At 20.3% G+C, this 19,387-nt stretch overlaps 4 protein-coding genes across 4 annotated transcripts; 3 read left to right on the top strand and 1 right to left on the bottom strand.

Annotated features, from left to right (window-relative positions):
- Window positions 1-271: 271 nt before the first annotated feature.
- SRAE_1000169800 (SH3 domain and Ankyrin repeat and Ankyrin repeat-containing domain-containing protein) lies at window positions 272-8,511 on the top strand (the record flags this gene model as incomplete). Its single annotated transcript, XM_024648684.1, has 4 exons — window positions 272-580; window positions 6,062-6,300; window positions 6,349-6,709; window positions 6,766-8,511. The coding sequence occupies 4 exons, from the start codon at window positions 272-274 to the stop codon at window positions 8,509-8,511; spliced, it is 2,655 nt and encodes an 884-aa protein (XP_024502638.1).
- Window positions 8,512-9,286: 775 nt separating this feature from the next.
- On the bottom strand, window positions 9,287-10,226 carry SRAE_1000169700 (Mitochondrial substrate/solute carrier repeat and Mitochondrial carrier domain-containing protein; the record flags this gene model as incomplete). Its single annotated transcript, XM_024648683.1, has 3 exons — window positions 9,287-9,813; window positions 9,851-10,034; window positions 10,080-10,226. 3 exons carry the CDS (start codon window positions 10,224-10,226, stop codon window positions 9,287-9,289), a joined length of 858 nt encoding a protein of 285 aa, XP_024502637.1.
- Window positions 10,227-13,716: 3,490 nt separating this feature from the next.
- SRAE_1000169600 (Hypothetical protein) lies at window positions 13,717-14,424 on the top strand (the record flags this gene model as incomplete). Its single annotated transcript, XM_024648682.1, has 2 exons — window positions 13,717-13,998; window positions 14,053-14,424. The coding sequence occupies 2 exons, from the start codon at window positions 13,717-13,719 to the stop codon at window positions 14,422-14,424; spliced, it is 654 nt and encodes a 217-aa protein (XP_024502636.1).
- Window positions 14,425-17,006: 2,582 nt separating this feature from the next.
- Window positions 17,007-18,460, top strand: SRAE_1000169500 (Sorting nexin-17; the record flags this gene model as incomplete). The annotated part of the gene is made up of 2 exons (XM_024648681.1): window positions 17,007-17,075; window positions 17,156-18,460. The coding sequence occupies 2 exons, from the start codon at window positions 17,007-17,009 to the stop codon at window positions 18,458-18,460; spliced, it is 1,374 nt and encodes a 457-aa protein (XP_024502635.1).
- Between the last annotated feature and the right edge of the window lie 927 nt (window positions 18,461-19,387).

Here is a 19,387-nt window from a genome sequence, read left to right as displayed (position 1 = left end):
CAAACTATAAAAGTAAACTTTTAATTACTTATTAATAATGGGGATTCGAAAATCCAAAACATGTTGTTCATTTTTTGGCATCCATTAAATTTATATTTATATTATGTATATTTTATATATACTAATTTTACTTAAATTATTCTCATGCTCTTTTTTTTTTATCAATTTTTTATAAAGTTTTTTTTTTGTTGCTATAAATAGTGCATAAATTTATTAATAAAAACTTTAATTGATTTGGATTTATTTTTTACTTTTATTTTTAGTTTAAAAAATGCAACAAATAGCTGATTCTCATGGGAGAATCACAACAGTTTTTGGTTCTTCACCTGGTTCACATGTAACAACAACATCAAAAGTTGTCATTAGAAAAACAATGTTATCTTTAAATTCCCAAGAGACAATTTCCCCTCAAAATGTGTTGAGCCAAATTCCTAAGGTGACTACATTTCCATCTGATGATGAAATAGCAATAAAAGATAGTTTAGAAAATAAGACAACATTTAGATCTACAGAAATATCAAATAATTTTAATGATATCAATTTGGAGGGCAGTAAAAATATCATGGAGCCAAAAAATCAGGTTAGTATCATGTTAAAATAAAATAATAAAAAAAATCTTTTTGTTTTAAAATATTTTATCTAGTCATTTTTTAATTTAAAAAAAAATTTTTTTTCAACATATAAAATATTATAAACTACTATAGGATATTTTAGAATTAGTATAAATTTTTTAATAATCAACTTGAGTGATCATTTATAAAATATATTTTTATATTATTAAAAATATGAATAGATTTTAATGGTCATAAGAATAGGGTATAGTATAAAATTAATGAACCTTATCAGGAAGTTATAGGAAGATATATAATGTTTTGTTAGTGTTGCAATCTGTTTAATTACTCTTCATAATAATCTATCATATTTTGTGTGTAGATAGAATAAATTTATTAAATCTCATATGTGGTGTTTTATAAATCGGAATTTTTTTTTAATATTCTATAACCTTTATTGATGGTAGTATTGCCAACTATTTACGCCATTAATATTATATGATTTGTGATATTGAAACTATTTTGTGGTATAATATAATTGGAATTTCAAAATTGAAGGCCTTACCAATTTTTATATATATATGTTTTTTTTTTATAAAAATCGATTTTTTTAGTTAACTATTTTTTTTTTTTTGTATATTTACTATTTACATTTTTTTTGAAACTTTAAAAATTAAAATAATGTATTTTATTTCGATCTTAATGTCTGCTGACATAGATACCCATCTATTAGAAATAATATAATATTTTCTTGTTAAACAAATATTTTTATTAATGTAACCTCTTTTATAACTTATGTTCACGTATCTTTTAAACTGTTAATAGTATTTTTGTCTAAAACATGTTTTAAATCTTTTGATAATATATTTATTATTCATAGCATTTTATTAAAAAATATTATCAATATCATTTTATATCTAGTTATAAATTAACTATGCGACGTCGTATATCTATCTATATATATGGATAAATTGATTTTTTTAAGTTGATTTGTACGATATTATATTAATTTTTAGTCATTAATTTTGGTATACTTTGATTAATTTAAAAGTAAATATGATATACAAAATATTATTATTTTGACAATTACTAATGAAGATTTGATTTGTATAATATCTTTATTTGATCAAATCTAAGTATAGATTTAATCTTATAAATCAATTTATTTGTTGAGTTTTTTTTTTGTATCTATCTTATATAATAGATGATTTGTTTAAAATTTAGGGTTGATTTCCCCTTGATTCATTTTTTTTTATATATTAATTTCAGATAATTTGAATATTACATTAAAAATATTATATATAAGTGGAAACTTGACTTAAATTATACTAAGATATAACCTCATAATAATCAATGTTGAATTGTTTTTAAGTCTTTACTCTTCATTCTTATTATTTTATAATTTTTAAAAAGTTATTCTTTTGTGTATAAAATATTAGTAATCTAGAGGAAAATTAATATGTTTTTGATATAAATTTACATTTGAGTAGGAAAAACTAACCCTATAATAAATTCAATGATTTTTAGATTGTTAAATATATATTGGGATCTAACATTTATTAATGTTGTTATAATAGTTTTTTTTATTTTATTTACAACCTTTTTTTATTTACCGATCGTTTATTAATAGCATGATTGTAATACCATACTTGTTTGGGAATTAGAAAATAAATTTGTAGCATCAGATATATATATATATTTAGAAATTTTTTGTGTTACTAAGACATTTGGATAAATGTTAACTAGTATATTTTTAAATTAGCATTATGTTATATTTTAAATCGTATGAGATCAGATTTCTTTATTATATCTTTTGGAATAATTTTTATTTTATTTATTAATTTTTAAATGTTTCATATATTTATAATGTAATTCAACTTTTTTTTAAATTATTATTAGTAATCATACTTATTTCAATTTACATAATATAATCATAAAGTTGTAGTATCTTTTTTTTTATAAATTTGTTTATTATAATTTTTTTTATTCTTTTGTTACTTGTTAAGAATATTAATATAATTGGTATTTATATATGTAAAGCATTTGTCATTGATAATATAAGACGCTATTGACCAATATGAATTCATTCAAATTGTTCTCTAAACAATGAAGGTTTATTGGTTCAAGTACATTCTATAGTATTTTCTAATAAAGAAGTTACAGTTACTTAACTTCTATAAGCCAAACTTTAATTTTAAATACTCATTTTAACTTATTATCAAATTTGTTTATTTTAAAATATACACAATATATTACATTTCATTTCCTGATTTTCTTCATTTGGTAAATTTTAAAAATATTTTATCTAATATAAAATGGTATAAAATATTATTTTATTTTATCTTTAATATATTAACATTTATAAATTAAAACAATAGATAACTACACATTTACCTTTTATTCTAAATTAAATATTTTAATAATTTAACATAAAAGTAATGAATCATTTCCTATCACTAATTCTTTTATCTTAGCTTCACTACTATGATTTTTATTTATGATAAATGAAGAGAATTGTTGTTTTAGAAATCAACTCTATATTTTATTTGAAATGACGTATTTCTATAAATGCTATAACCAGACGACATTTTACTTTTACTTTTAATCCATTTATGACATTGATGATCTTCATTTTTATTATTCTATTTTATTATCAATTAATGTATCTTGTCAGTACGATTTGAACGTGATTACCTTATTTTCCTTAGAATATTGTTCATTTTAGTTTCTACCAAAATCACACACCATAAGAATAAGCTTATATTTGTAGAGTTCCGGTGACTTTACATATTTATTGTTGTTCTTATTTTTGTTTATTATATGACTTAGAAACAATGGAATCATACAATAAAAGAGCTGATTTGTATTTATCAAAGACACCACAACAGGCACAATTGAAAGATATACCACCACAAAAGCCTCCTCGTCAATATCGATATTCTTCAGTTTTCGAGGTAATGATTAAACTACACAAATGAAAATATTTTTAAAAAAAAATTATTAATCTTTCTCGACTATTTTAATGACACTAAAAAAGCACTTTTCAAATCTTTTTCTTATCTGAAGAGTCTGTTTTTTTTTTTTAGTTACATTAAATAGTTTGTTTTTATATCACAACTAGAGGTAAATATATTTTGTATTTTTTTCAATACATTACAAACAGGTTGTTTGATAAATTTGTTAAACTCGATTTCGCTTTTTTTTAATCTTGTTTGTTTGGAATATATATGATTATAATTTTATATTTCAAAGATAACAATTTATTTTGTAAATTTATTACTAAATTTCAAACAAGGTATTATTGCCTATTTTTTATTCATTAAAATATTCTTTTTTTTTTATGTTTTTCGACGAATTTTTTTTAAAATAATTATTTAGGTGATAACTATAATATTCTATTACAAAAAAATATTAAAATTGTAAATATTTTATAAAGGTTTAAAATTAGTAACAAACTTTACTAATATATTTTAATATAATTGTAGTTTCCTTAAAGAATAAAAATTATTACCAACAATAGTAAACTGTTACAATAGGATTTTTTAAATATTAACTTCTAGGTATAATTATATTTTACTAAGAACGTTATCTATTAATAAAAATAATAATTGTTATTTATTTAAAGAAAAGTATGTTTCAGTATGTATTTAATCAACATTTATTATATACTGGTTTCTTGTCAGTTGGTTTTAAGAACCAAAGTGTTGTTGAAATAAACAATTTGTCTTAAGAATACTACAATAATTCTTTAGGTCTTTATACTAATTTTCTAAAATTTAACTTGTATAACTACTAACTTGCCATATTCAATTTTAATAAATGTTTTATGTAAGCATCTTTTATAAATATATAACAAGATTTTTTAGTAATATTTTTAATAACATAGATTTTTAAATTTTTGATAGATAAAATTTATTTCCAAAAAATATTTACAAATATGATCATTATCGATTGCTATTTTAAGAAATTTTTTTTTTATAATTATAACAAAATATTTTCTCTAATCATATAGTCCATTTTTTATAAACTTGTTTTTGTTTATTCTTTTTAATAATTTTCTTTTCTTTTAAAATTTTTAGAACACTCCTCAATCAAGGTGTATAGGAAAAAAGGCACCTAGTCAGTATAGACACTATCTGTCCTTTTTATAATTTCTTCTTTTCGATTATCTTTAATATATTGATGAACACATTTTTAGACACTATGTTGTGTACTGCAACGGCAAGTTGTTTGCATTTAGTATAAATGTATTAGTCCAAATATCTCTATATATAGTGCAATAATATTTGTTGGTTTTTTTTTTTAATTTATGAGTATCAATGTTATTTAGTTATTACTTCTAACTATTAGCATGATTATAAACTTTTCATTTAATAAATTTAAATAGTTAAAATAAAATAAGTTTTTAATATTATTTAGCTGATAGATATCAATGAAATTTAACTATTAATATTTAAAATTTATAAATATAATTTTATCTTTTTATATTATAAGCAATATAAACAATTTTATAATTATTATATTTATTCTTTTTTTTTATTGTCAAATTATATTCTTTCTTATATTTTAATTAGACTTTTTCATAATTATAAGATATCATCTTACACTAAAAATATTTTATTTATTATCTTTTATATATACTTTTACCACTTTAATAAATATATATATATATTTTGACTATATATTTTACCTTGAGATTATATAATTTGTACAATATCTACATTGTCAAAATTTGTTATAATTATATTTACTAAAAATTTGTAACCTTATCAGATGCCTAAATCAATTATATTTTTTTCTATACACCTTATGAAAAATTTGATATAGTAGAGATATAATCTTAATATAAAGCAATATGTGTACACTTTCATGTTGAAAAAAATTTTTTTTAAACCTATTCATTTAATAGATGTTATGTTATTACTAAGTGTTTAAAATATTAAATGGTTAATTCTTAGTAGAACCCCACTATTTTCAAAAAGCCATAACTCCCCTCAAAAATTTTCTTTTTTTTTTATAAAATTTTGAGGGATGAAATTCCTATCCAATTCCCTTTTGTAACTTAAAAAAAAAAGTTGAAAAAAAAATCAAATATCAAACTTTATTTTATTTTATTAATTTATAATAATTTTAAGAAATTATCATATAATATTTTTATATGCAAATAAAAAATAATTTTTATATGTTAATTTTATTAAATCAGTAGATGGTGAGGTTCTGCTAAGAAAGAACCTATTAAATAATTTCATGCATACTTTTTGATTTATCTTTTAAAAACTTACATTTCCTCTTGATAAAATACATTTTAATTTTACAATACTTGATATTTACTTTCTATCTTATTTATACTTAAAATATTTATTTTTTTGTTAGTTATAATATATATATGTTCTCTTAAAGGAAAGATTTATTAATTTATTAGATGTATTGTATTTAGTACACAAATTTTATAAATCAAAAAGCACTTAAAGATAATTAAATTTACTTTATATTAATTTACTTTTATTTAGATGTCCTCACATCTACATATGCATTCAGCATCTACAAGTACATTGCCAATAAGGATGGCACAGCCACCAACTTTATATCCTTCATCATATTCAACAACAATGTTGCCTAATAATTCCAATTCAAATTCTCAATATAGTATAAGAAATAATACAAATCAAAGTATACGAAATACTTCAGTTTTAAGAACCACTCCAATTTTGCAAAATAAAGTGGAGAAAAATTTTAGTACTGAATTAAAGTATGTATTATTAAAAAATATTTTTATTTATTATTATTTTTTTTTTAGGCAACAAGATTTATTAAATAATTTAGAAACACAGAGGCAAAAAATTATTACTAATGAGACAGAAATTGAACAAAGGAGGGCTCTCCTTAATGCATACAATAAGACAGTAGTTTCTTCCAAACAAATTACACCATCAGAGAAAGCTCGATATATTTTGTCTCAACGAACAAAATTACAATCAGATATAATGGAAGGTGAACATGATTTACATCGTATGATATCAGCTCATAAGAATTTAATTGCTACAGAAGAAGCTAATAATGCTCAGAGGCAAAAGCTTTCAGAATTGAAGGAAGAAGCAGAAATGTGTGGACAAAATTTACGAGAAGCTGTTGGAAAGGCTGATTATCTTAAACAAAGGGTATGTTTTATTATAACTTATTTATTTATACTTATACATATGTTTTTTTTTTTAAGTTAGAACAACTTCTTCAAAAAAGAGCATCTGCCGCTTCTGCTGCTATAGCTCAGCAAAGAAAAATAAATGGTGTTAGTGATGTTACAAATTCTATTCTTCACCCAACACCAACAGTAAAATCTCTTACATTTAAAAATAGTGGTATTTTTCCAAATAAACCTTTATTTAATTCTAATTGTATACAACGTCCCCAAGCTTCAGTAGAACCTTTTAGTGTGAAAAATAAAGCTGGAATTAATTCAATATATTTATCTCCTTCTCAAGAAACTAAAAAAAATTTAAACAATAAAGATTTTTCTGATAATTCTCCTAAGTTAAAAGATGTTCAAAGAAGTAATGGTAAGTGTTCTGGTTACGAATCAATTGCATCAGATACATCTTCATTGTCTGGTATTGAAGAACAAAATAAGCTAGCTGCTACCTATAAAACTGATCAATTGGTAGTAAGGAGTGATACTTTAAAAGCAGCTAAGCGTAGAAGTTTAGTTCAATCAGAAACTAATGGTGAGTCAGAAACTGAAAATATTTGGAGATTACTTGTTGAAGAACAAAAAAAAGGAAAAGGCAAAACACATATAACTTTTTCTGACTTGTTTTCTAATAGAGATAAAAATAAAACAACACAAAATAATTCTAGGTCGCCGAGTGAAGAAAGTAACATAAGCAATAAAAATGTTCCAATGACAGAAGATCAAATTTTAAAAGCAGAAAGTTCTGATGAAGCATTTGTTGAAGAATTTAATTCTATTGATAAAGATATAAGTGATGATGAAAGTAATCAGGCAAAAAAATTACATATTCATGGAATAACCATAGCACCATCTGAAAGTTCATCTTGTGCATCTGATGACTCTTTAGCACACATAAAGAGTGTTGATATATATGATTCAACTTCAGAACAATCGATCTCTCCACCTATTCAGGAAGTCGAGGAAGATTTAGAGGAGATTACCATTGTAAAACCAACTAAAAGTATTTTAAAAACAACATCTTCAAGTACCAAAGGTCATATACATTTTGATCCTTTGGTACTATTTTTAGATGGAGCACTTGAAGGACAGCTGGATACTGTTATGGAGAATGCCGAAAAAGTAGCTGATGTTTCACAACCAAACGAGGAAGGAATAACTGCATTACATAATGCTATTTGTGCTGGATATATTGAAGTGGTTGAATATTTGATTTCAAAAAAAGCTGATGTTAATGCTCAGGATTCAGATGGATGGACACCATTACATTGTGCTGCATCATGTAATTCACTTCTAATTTCAAGGATTCTAATTGAAAGTGGTGCTTGTTTATACTCTCACACATTGTCAGATCTCGAAATTCCAGAACACAAATTAGAAACTGAAGAAGATTTTTATAATGAATGTCTTCTTTTTTTTACGATTGTTGGAAAATGCATGGGATTGTTAAATGATTGTAATGTATATGCTTGTTATGATTATGATGCAAATTGCGATGATGAACTTTCATTTAAGAAGAATGATATTCTAAAAGTTTTGTCAAAACCTGAAGATGAAAAATTTTACTGGTTATGTGAAAGTAGGAAAAGTGGAGAAAAAGGTTTAATTCCAAGAAATTTTGTTAGTCTATATCCATCTATTTCACTTAGGGAAGAAATTGATTTTAAACCATTTAATTTACCAACATCTTTAGAAATGTGTGATAAACTTCAGGATAAATTTAATACAGCAATTCAGAGGCCAAAAATATCTCCACCACTACCGCCAAAATTGTAAAAATTTAATGTTAATATGGTATTAATAAAATATATTTGTTAATAATAAAAGTGGAATATGAATTAAGTTCATATATCTTAAGGTAAAGAGGAGTTAACTATTAGTAGAGAAAATAAAAGTTATTTATCCTTATATTGTATAGGCGAAATTTGAAGTAATAAATATTTTTTTTCAATTTCCAAACATTTAAAAAATTTTTTGGAAGAAAAATTTCATCTTTGCATAGATATGGCTCCATGAACGCAAACAATACACTTTTTTTCTAGGATAAATTATTTTTGAGTGAAAATTTTACACATAGGTAAATAGTGGCCAAAAAATAAATTTTTCAAAAAAAAAAGTTAGAAAAAATCAACTTTTTGGCCGAAACATGGACTGGGAAAAATCTTATATGTCTAAAACTTTTTTTTAAAAAAAAAATTAGACTAAAATTTAAATACATTCCTGGGTAATAAAAATACCTATAGAATAATTGTAACTTTATTAAATTATATCCTTTGGTTCTTAAGATAATCTTGAAAACAATTGTCTTTTAATCTTTAGAAAAATAAATATTTTTGTTTAAAATTTTACTTTTTCTTTCTTTGTTTTTTTTTTCTTTATTTTTTAAAACATTAATGATTAATATAAGTTGTATTGATAACAGTTATTCAACCATATGATACAATCACGTAGATAAAATGATAATAATTTTAAAAAAAATATAAAATGATGAAGTAAAAAAAATAAAAGTAGAAATTTTATTGTTATTTAATTTGACGGAAGTATAAAACAATCATTCAAAAGTACTTCGTAGTAGTTCATAGATGGAATTTGTTAATCCCCATGAAAAAAGACTTTTTAAAAAATTTAAATGAACACCTCTATATAATTTATGTAAACTTCTATCTCTTTCTATCCAAACTAATTTTAACGTTTCTAAACCACTTAAGTGTTGAGAACCAACAATACTTTGCATTCTTGTTTTTACAACATTCATTGGGAAAAATAAAGTTGATATTGTAGCACCTAGTAAACCTCCACTAACAAAGTCAGCAAAACTATTATAAAATGGGTGTTTAATCATATTATTTTCAGATATTAAGTGATTTTTTAATGGCTTGCGTAATGTAAAAAATAGAGCATTAGATAATCCATTTCTAAATATAATTACAGAAAGACCACGATAATATTCTCTTATACCGTATACTCGAAGCTCTTTAAATGCTTCTTTTGTGTTTTTAAACCGTCTATGATAATGAGAATGTTGTAACAAAACTTGGACACGTTCCAATGGACATAAGATTGCTTCCGTTACTCCAGCTAAAAGAATTAAAAAATAGAATATGTACAAAATTACCGAAAAATGCGGCTGTTGCATGACAAAGTGACAATGTGTTATCAGGGTTACCAGTAATAATATCACAACCTAGTAAATTTTTATATGTATCATTTGTACCAAACATCAAACTTCTCGTTGAAGTTCTCATTATCAATGGCGGTAGTAAACCACGATAAAGTAAAAATATCCCTTCATTTTTTAACTAAATTATATTATTTGATTTTGAAAAAATTATACCAAAACTCACTTGTGAAAAAGCATCTAAACTTCGAAATCCATGTAAAGCCTGCCTAAAGACAATTTTATTTGCTGGGTATAAAATAATTGTTTCAATTAATCCTGATCCACAACCATAAAAAAAATCATTGTTCTTTAAAGTGCCATTTTTAATCATATCTGAAGATGGTCGATCAAATATTTGAAAAAAAAGGCACCATTATTTGAAGAATATAAAAATCACAAATATTAACTTAATTCCAATTTATTTTCGTTTTAAGATTGTACTTTTAAATAAATAATTAAAGAACAATTTTACTTATTTAACTAGTTTATTTTTTATCAATCTTTTACAATTTAAATATATTTAAAAAAAAAAATTAATTTAAAAAAATGTAGTATAATTGATGATTTCTAATAATAGAATATTTTTTTTATAAAAAATTGGAAATATTTTTATAAGATTAATTATAATTAATTATTAATTATTTCAAATCATCAACAAAAATCAATGAGTAAAATTTTAACAATTTATAATACATTTAAATTTTTACAATTAATAACATTATCGAAAAAAAAGTTTGTAGATGACTAATTTTACCTAAACAATAGGTAAATAAATTTTTAAACAGTTAATTTTTTTTTCATTAAATATTTTCATCTATAATTAATTATTGGATATTCAACTTTATATTCATTATGATTTCTTATCATACAATATTTATATTGTACTTTAATTTTATTTGTAAAGTTATTATTCATCCAAAATTTTGTCATTTATCAATATAATATGTAAACAAACTTCAAACAGTAAAGAGAAGATTTCCAAATTGTTCACGTTTAATAAACTCTTAAAATGCATATAATTCTTACATTTGAATAAATATATTTATTTCAACAGGTTATATCATAATCAATCAAATCATATTTTAAATCTTTTTTTTACAATAAATTGAATTGTCTATTTAAATATTAAAAAACATTTTTTTTTAAAAGTTTTTTTTTCTTATAAATGTTATTACTGTAAATGTTTATAAATAGTTTAATACAATTTTTGGTCAATATTTTTGTTATTCAATAATATATTTTTTTTATAACATTTAAATGAAATTCTTTTTATCATTTAAAAAATAATTAATAATAAATTTAAAAAAAAAGAAAAAAAAGTATATGTATTTCTCATTGTATAAAAATATATAAAATTACATTTATTCTGTTATTTTGACGATAGGTAAAATATAAAAATTTTAAAAATTTTCTCTAATTCTTTAAATATATACAGAAAAATTTACTTACGATTATTGTTTGTTGATTCATAAGATTTAATGTGAACGCGTTATTTGGATTTCTAAGTTTTTAAATAAAATTGAATTAAAAAAAATTTGATTTTTAGTCAGAAACGTAAAAGATAAATAAAAATTTTACTATTATATATCTATTTATTTAATATTTCAAATTAAATACTGATTAAAGTTAATTTTATTATTTTTTTTTAATTATAAAGATATTTTATAGTTTTAAATAAAAGTTTGTGATATCAAATTTTAATTATGACATAAGAGAGATAAAAATTAAAATTTATTTTATTTGTTTCCAATTATGACTTTATTTTTAATTCAATATTTATTTTGTAATATGAATTGATATCTTTATATAAAAAAGTGTAGAAATATAAATTATTATATTTATTGTTACGTACTTAAATACCATTATATTTGATCAATTTCTAAAACATCGATTTAATATATTAAAAACTTTTTTACCCAACAACAAATATATTATAATAGAATTAAAAATTTAAATTATTTATAAAATATAAATTTTTTTTTGAATGATATGAAATAATTATATCTTTAATAAGGGTACTGTTAAATTATATATCTAGTTTAAATGAATAAAATATATATTATATTTTATAGTCACAAGTATATAACAAGTTATAAAGTTCTCCAATATATGACGAAAAAAAATTTACCCAGTTGATTTGTAATAATAAAAATTAAATTTTTCTATTTTTAATAAATATATAACCCTTAAAACTTAAATTATATTCTTATTATCTCATTTTTACCATATTTTTAACTTTAGAATATTTCATAAATGAAAATATACAAAATAAAGAATTGAAAATTGTAAAATACATTGTTCTTTTAATTCTTTACTATACATTTTATATTTGTTTTTTTTTTTGAAATATAAAAAAAAATTTTATAAATAAGATTGATAGTTTTACTTATATTAAAAGTATTTTTTTTTTCATGTAATGTGTACAAATTTCATTTTTCATAAGCATAGAATTATCTTTTTATAATCTTTTTTACCTATTATACAATTATTTATAACATGAATTGTAAAATATATAATATCTTTATAATATTTTGCATGAAATTTATACAAAGTAATTTACATATATTTTTTAATATAATTTTGATTTACTTTTGATATATATATATTTATTTATTTAAAAATGAATAAAATTGGCATAATGACAAGTAAAGTTTTTTTACAGATCTAAAATTTTATTATTTTTTTAAAATTACTTATATTTATAAATTATGTAATAAAATATTTGAAAAACTTTAAATTACAAAAATTATTTTCAAAAGTTTAAATTTTATAAAATATTAAATTCCATTTAAAGAGTAACTTTAAGTATATATATTTTACCTAATAAACTAATACAAAATTAAAAAAAAAATTTATTTATGATTATTTTTTTTTAAAGTCAACTTTATATTGATAAATATTTTATCATTAGTTATAATTACAACTGTAACTGCAAAAAATAACAACTATTAATGAGTAAAAATATAGTACTTATTTGTTTAGCAACTTTTGTGATTGATGCAAATATTTGCATAACTATTAAATTAATGTGAATAATAATACGAAGTTAAAATTATTGCTTCCATGTTTAATAAACTATGAGTAATGTAAAATTTATCATGATCGTAATTTTCTTTCATTATCATAATTTGTTTTTAAAATAAAATTTTTATAATCAGTATTTATTTTGTTTGTTTTTAAAGATCTTTAACTACATTGATAAAATAAAACATTATATTCTTAATTACATGTAGATTATAATTTCTTTCTTCAAATTTCAATAAAAATTTTATTAAAAGAAATATTTCTTACTTAAGATATAAATTTTATTTTATATTTTTGTGATATTAATTTTTACAATTATACTATTTTTTTTCAATTATTAATAAATAATTATACAAAAATTTTTGTAAAAAAAAATGATGTTCGTTATATATTTTAATAAGAAATGTTTCATATTATTATTGGTAAAAAACATTTCATTTAATAATAATTTTTCATATCATTCTCGTATAATTTTGGTAACTAATATATAAATATATAGAATGTTTCATATATTACTAATATATATTTTTTTTTAAATTTTACAATTATTTATATGTAATATTATTTTTCTATATAAAATACAATTCTTTGTCGTCATTTTTTAAAACTTCTGAATGACAAAGAGATATAAAATGTTTCTTCTTATCAATGTTATGATTATTCTGATTCCTAATTATTTTTATCATATGTATATTATTAATCACATTATTGTAATATTATCTTTATCATTTTCTTTATTTAAGTGTTTAAAATATTCAAGAAATTTTTATTATTAGTCATACTAAAAATAATATACAATGGTTAACATTCCTTCAAGAGAAGAATTTGTTAAATATATAACAATTGAAACAATTTTATCAACATTAATTTTACTTTTTTTAACATGTGCCTTAATAACTGAAACCATCTATGTAAGTTTTGATAGTGGTTTTAGTTTTGGTTTTATGATAGTATGGCATCAATTTCCTTCATCAATATTTTCTACATTATTTACTCTAGCTGTTTATATTTATAATATTTTAATAATTATATTTGAATCTACTGGTACTATTCCAATGTGGAGAAGTATAAATCTTCAGGTAAAAAAAAAATAATTATTAACAATTAATATATTTTGTTGTTATTTTTTTAAGAAACTTATTGTACAAGGAAGTTCAATGGTTTTAATGTTTATTGTTGCACTTATGAATACAATTTTATCACAAAAAAATACTTTATATAGTTTACTTTATAGAAAAAGGCTTATTGCTATATCTGTATTTGCCTGGATAACATTTGTTATCCAAATTTTACAACTTTTAAAATATATTCTTGAAATGAGGAATTTCAATATTAATTTAAATATGAGAAATTCAAACAAACCAAGAAATGAAGGAAATAATGTATCTAGAGTATCTGTTCCATCAAATACAGATAGATCAAATAATTTACCATCATCCTCAAATAACAATGGATTTCAAGTTGAGATTGATCATGATTTAGAAGTACCAAGAAGTAACAATTAATAAATTTTAATTTTTTAATTTTTTAAAAATATTTTTTTGTTTACTAGTTTTTAGTTTATATCAGATTGTACTTAAATAAGGGCAGAAGGCATTATTTTAATAAGCGATGACACTTGGAAATTTAACAATATCAATAATATTATTTACTTGATTTTTTTTAATTATTATTTTTATTATAATACTTTTTTTTAAATTATATATAGATTGTTTTATTATTATTTTCCCTGTTAGAGAAGATAATTTTTAATAAAAGTTTACTAAATATTTATTAAATAAATTCCTAAAATAAATGATAAACACTTTTTCAAAATTAATCACTTCATAATCCATTTTATAATCCTTTTTTTTTTACATAATTACAAAATTTTCTAAAACATTTATCAACAATTAATAATATATTTTGATAATAATCATACACTTATTATTATAATAATTAATTATCAAATTTTATCATATAATACATAACTTCTTCTATACAAAACAATTTACAAATATGAAGAAATGAAGTTAAAAATAATTAGGTTTATTTACAAACACCTACGTTTTGTTTAAAATACATAAAAAAAAATTTTTAAAGTATTCTGGTAAATCATTTTATCATTATTGATATATCATATTTCAATATAAATTTTTTAATAATTTATGCCATCTTTATTCAAACTGTGAAAACTTTTGTAATTGAAACTATTATATTTGCTTTTAAAATATATTATATTATTTAGTTAATTTTAAAAAAAATATAAAATATTTTTATTTATAATAATTATATTTTATCTAAATTTGTAATTATTTAAATTTTATAAATTATTTTGAAAAGAAATTATTAATTAAATTCTTATTAATATTGAAATATAAAAAAAAAGTTTTCTTCAAGTAATTTATTTTTATTTAGTATGTTTCAAAAATGTTTGATAAATATGATATATTTAATTAAAAATATTATATTAATAAATAAAAACTTTAGTTAACAAAACTTTAAATTTACTATAAAGTTTACTTTTCAAAGTTTTATATTATTTAATTATAATTATTCTTTAGATAATGGGATTATTCAAATATATATCTATATGGAATACCTGTAATTTAGATTATTTTTATGCTGCAATAGAATTAATAATTCTTTTAATACCATCATTTATTCCTAATTTTTACTTTTTAAAAATAGCAATATCTCAAAAATCTTTTAAAGAAAGACCAATTTTACGGTATAGTGTAATTATTCAGGCAATGCAATATATCTTCTCCTCAATATTATCACTCTCAATAACATTACTTTATTTATTTGCAGCAATTAATGGAACAAAAATTCATATGTTTTCTTGTTCACTATTACGAGCCCTCCAACAATTATTTCTTTTTTCATTATCAAGTACACCTTTAATATTGGCAATCACCAGAAATTATACAATTGTTTTTAATAAAAATATGAATAATATATCAATTATAATATTAGGATTTTTTTTTAATTTTCCAACTTTATATGTTTTAAATCATTTTTTTTTTAATCCAACAATTGTTATTGATAATGAAATTTGTGGTAAAATTATTGAAATAGAAAATATGACATTGGGTTTATTAAGTATATTATGTACCTCAACATATCCATTTTTAACACTTTTTATAAATATAATAACTTATATTTTTTTAAAAAATCATTATCCAAGAATATCAAGAGATATTAGATTTAAACAAGAGAAAGATGTTTTAATTAATTTATGTATTCAAAGTATAATACCATTAGCATCACAAGCTCCAATGTTTAGTTTACTTTTATTATCATATATTAGTAGGTTTAATTTAAAAAAAATATTTATTAATATAATATATTATAAGATCGCTGGAAACATGAATATATTTTATGGAGAATAACTGATCTTATATATTATACACATTTTATTTATGCTGTTTTTTTATCAATATATTTTATAAAAGAAATAAGAATATCAATATTTCCATGGGTAAAGAAATCTGATACTCAAATTCCTTTTTTATAAATTAAATATAATTGATTTAAAAAAAGGATAGAAAATTATATATAAAATATTATATAGTAGTAATAGTTTATATTTTATAATATATATATATTTTAAGTTTATTTTATAAACAATATACAATCTGTTTTATTTCAATGTAAATAAAATTAATTTTATTTATTCACTAGTACTATGATGTTGACTAATGTTGTTGTTTATTATGTATAATCTTAAAACGAAAAATAACAAGATTAAGAACAATCTACCAAATATCCCTTATGAAAAAAAGTTTCATAATTCAGTTGCATTATAAGTTAATAAATAAAGTATAAACAAGTTTAATTGTTTTTGGACATAGAATAACTTTAATTCAAAAACATATCATATATCTATTTACTATAAATAATTATTTAGTTTGTGGGCTATCTTTTTTCATTACTATTATTTATGATTGTTCAATGTGTATCTTCTTTAACATAAATTTAATTTTTCTTTGATTGATTGACTACGATAAATTTCTATATAGACATATCTATCAATATTTACCATTAAAATATTCATTGATTAATTTATTTTATTTTAAACGTTTTCCATTAAAAAAATATATAAATGATTCATATAACAATTCCAACAACAAGAATTTGTTCAGAATATAACAATCCAAAGAAAAAATTTCATGTAAGTTTATTTGTTATAAAATTTAAATATCATTTAAGTTATTATTCATTATAAATTATTTAATTTAAACTTATTTTTAGTCTTTTGATTTTTATATTAATGGTGCTTTTCATGCTTCTATAAGGTATTCACATTTAAATGATTTACATGAAAAATTAATTGAAAATTTTGGTTTTCGTCTCAAAACAACTTTTCCTCCAAAAAAATTAAGACATTTCTTGAATCCAAAAGAATTAAATGAGAGGCGTTGTGATTTGACAAATTATTTTCAAGAACTTATACAAAATCCAGATATTTGTAAACATTATATTTTAGAAAAAAATTTTCTTGATTTTCAAGTTAATTCTTTTAATCCTGTAACTGTTAATATTGCCATAGATGTATATAATTCTTTTGGAGATAAAGTAACAATAAAATGTAATATTAGAGAGGGAGCCAATACTGTCCTTAAGTATGTTGTGGAGAAATTTAAAATTGACCTTACTTTGATAAATCATTTTGCGTTATTTCTCGGTCATGAAAGATACAAGATTGAGGATAGGACAAATCCTAATGATATTTTAATTAGGCGATGGTTAAAAAATTATGAAAGTCCATATGTTTCATTACAATTACTAAATCAAAAAACTGCAAAAGAAGGTATTTTTTATAAAATTTTTATTAGAAAAGTTATTTGGGATCCAAGTATTGAGGAACAAATTATGTTTGATTCGGGTGCTTTAAATATAATGTATTTACAAGCTGTAACAGAGTTTAAAAATAAACATATGCCTACAAATAAATTGATTGAGGATAGACTTCATGAACTCATTAAAGAAGAATCAAAAGTACAATTCTTAAGGTTATGTCATCTTCAAAGTACATATGGTTATGAGTATCTTAAAAATGTGAAATGTGATTATCCTAAACCTAACACAGAATGTGAATTAAAAATGGGAAGAAGAGAAATTGTTTTGACATGGAGGAATGATAATATTGGTGAGGAGTCAGTAACATTTAGAACAACACGAATAAGAATATGGCGAATAGTACACAACTTTACAGTTGATAATATTCACATTTATTCTTTTAATTTTGAATATTTATTATCACCAGGTGAATTTAGATGGATTTCAATTGAGACAGATCAAACAATATTAATAAGTTGTCTTCTTCAATCCATGAGTATTGAAATTTTACAAGAATCAAAAAATATGGGTATTCTTATTAATAGTGATAATCTTTGCAAAAAGACAGCAAATAATCTTGAAAAAATCAAAGAACAAAGTATAGGTAATCAACTTGAGGAAAATAACGAACACTATGAAACATTTGAGGATATATTTGATAATATTAATGATGGGATCCCTTTACAAAATCGGAATGTAACATCAAAACATGAATAGGTTAACATATAAATATTACTAAAAAAATTGTAAAAAATACTAATAAATTTTTAAGAATAGATTACATGTGGCACTTACCAAAAGATAAAAAATTTATTTCTTTTCAAGAAAATCATTTTTAAAACTTAGGAGACGCGTCTGCCTACCAACATATATTTTAATTTTTTTTTTATCAAAGACAAGATTTTATACTTTTAAAAATTTAAACTTTTTATCAATTTGCATAATTATTTGTCTACAAATTTTTAAGTATTTCAACAGTCAATATATATATTATTATTATGATGGTAAAATATCCCCAAAGCATACCTTTACATAAAAAGTTGAGTATTTTAATTAGTACATTAAAAGTTAAACTTTAAAAAAATTGTAATAATAATGTAATAATTCTTAAAAGTAAAATTTTTTTACCACCCATAAAAAAATTTATAATATATCTGTCTTAAATTTTATATTTTAAATTGTTGATTAAAACATTATCAATTAAATTTATTATTCACTTTTTTCTATTAACATTTATATTTATTATTTTTTTTACAATAAATTAAATTAAAATATTAAAGCTTTTTTGAAAAAAAAACTAACTAGTTAACATTTTAAGATTATTTCTTTTATAATTTCTTTTAAAATTACATGATTTTCTTAACTAATAAATTTAAGGATGGGTTTCTTTTCAAATAAATATATTATATTCTCCCATTAATTCATTAAAATTTATTTTACCTTTTTTATAAAAGTTATTGTATAATAATAAGTAAAAAATATTTAAAAAAAAGTTTATAATTAATAGTAAAATTTATTAATATATAAAACATTATTAAGACATTTATAATATTGTAATATTGAATATTATATTAATAACCTTGATTTTTTATACAATAATTTGTCTTTTCTCATATACATTCAATACTCTTCTATAACCTATTG

This window comes from Strongyloides ratti, assembly GCF_001040885.1.
Source record: "Strongyloides ratti genome assembly S_ratti_ED321, chromosome : 1".
NCBI classification, from domain to species: domain Eukaryota; kingdom Metazoa; phylum Nematoda; class Chromadorea; order Rhabditida; family Strongyloididae; genus Strongyloides; species Strongyloides ratti.
This window is presented reverse-complemented; position numbering and strand designations above follow the sequence as displayed.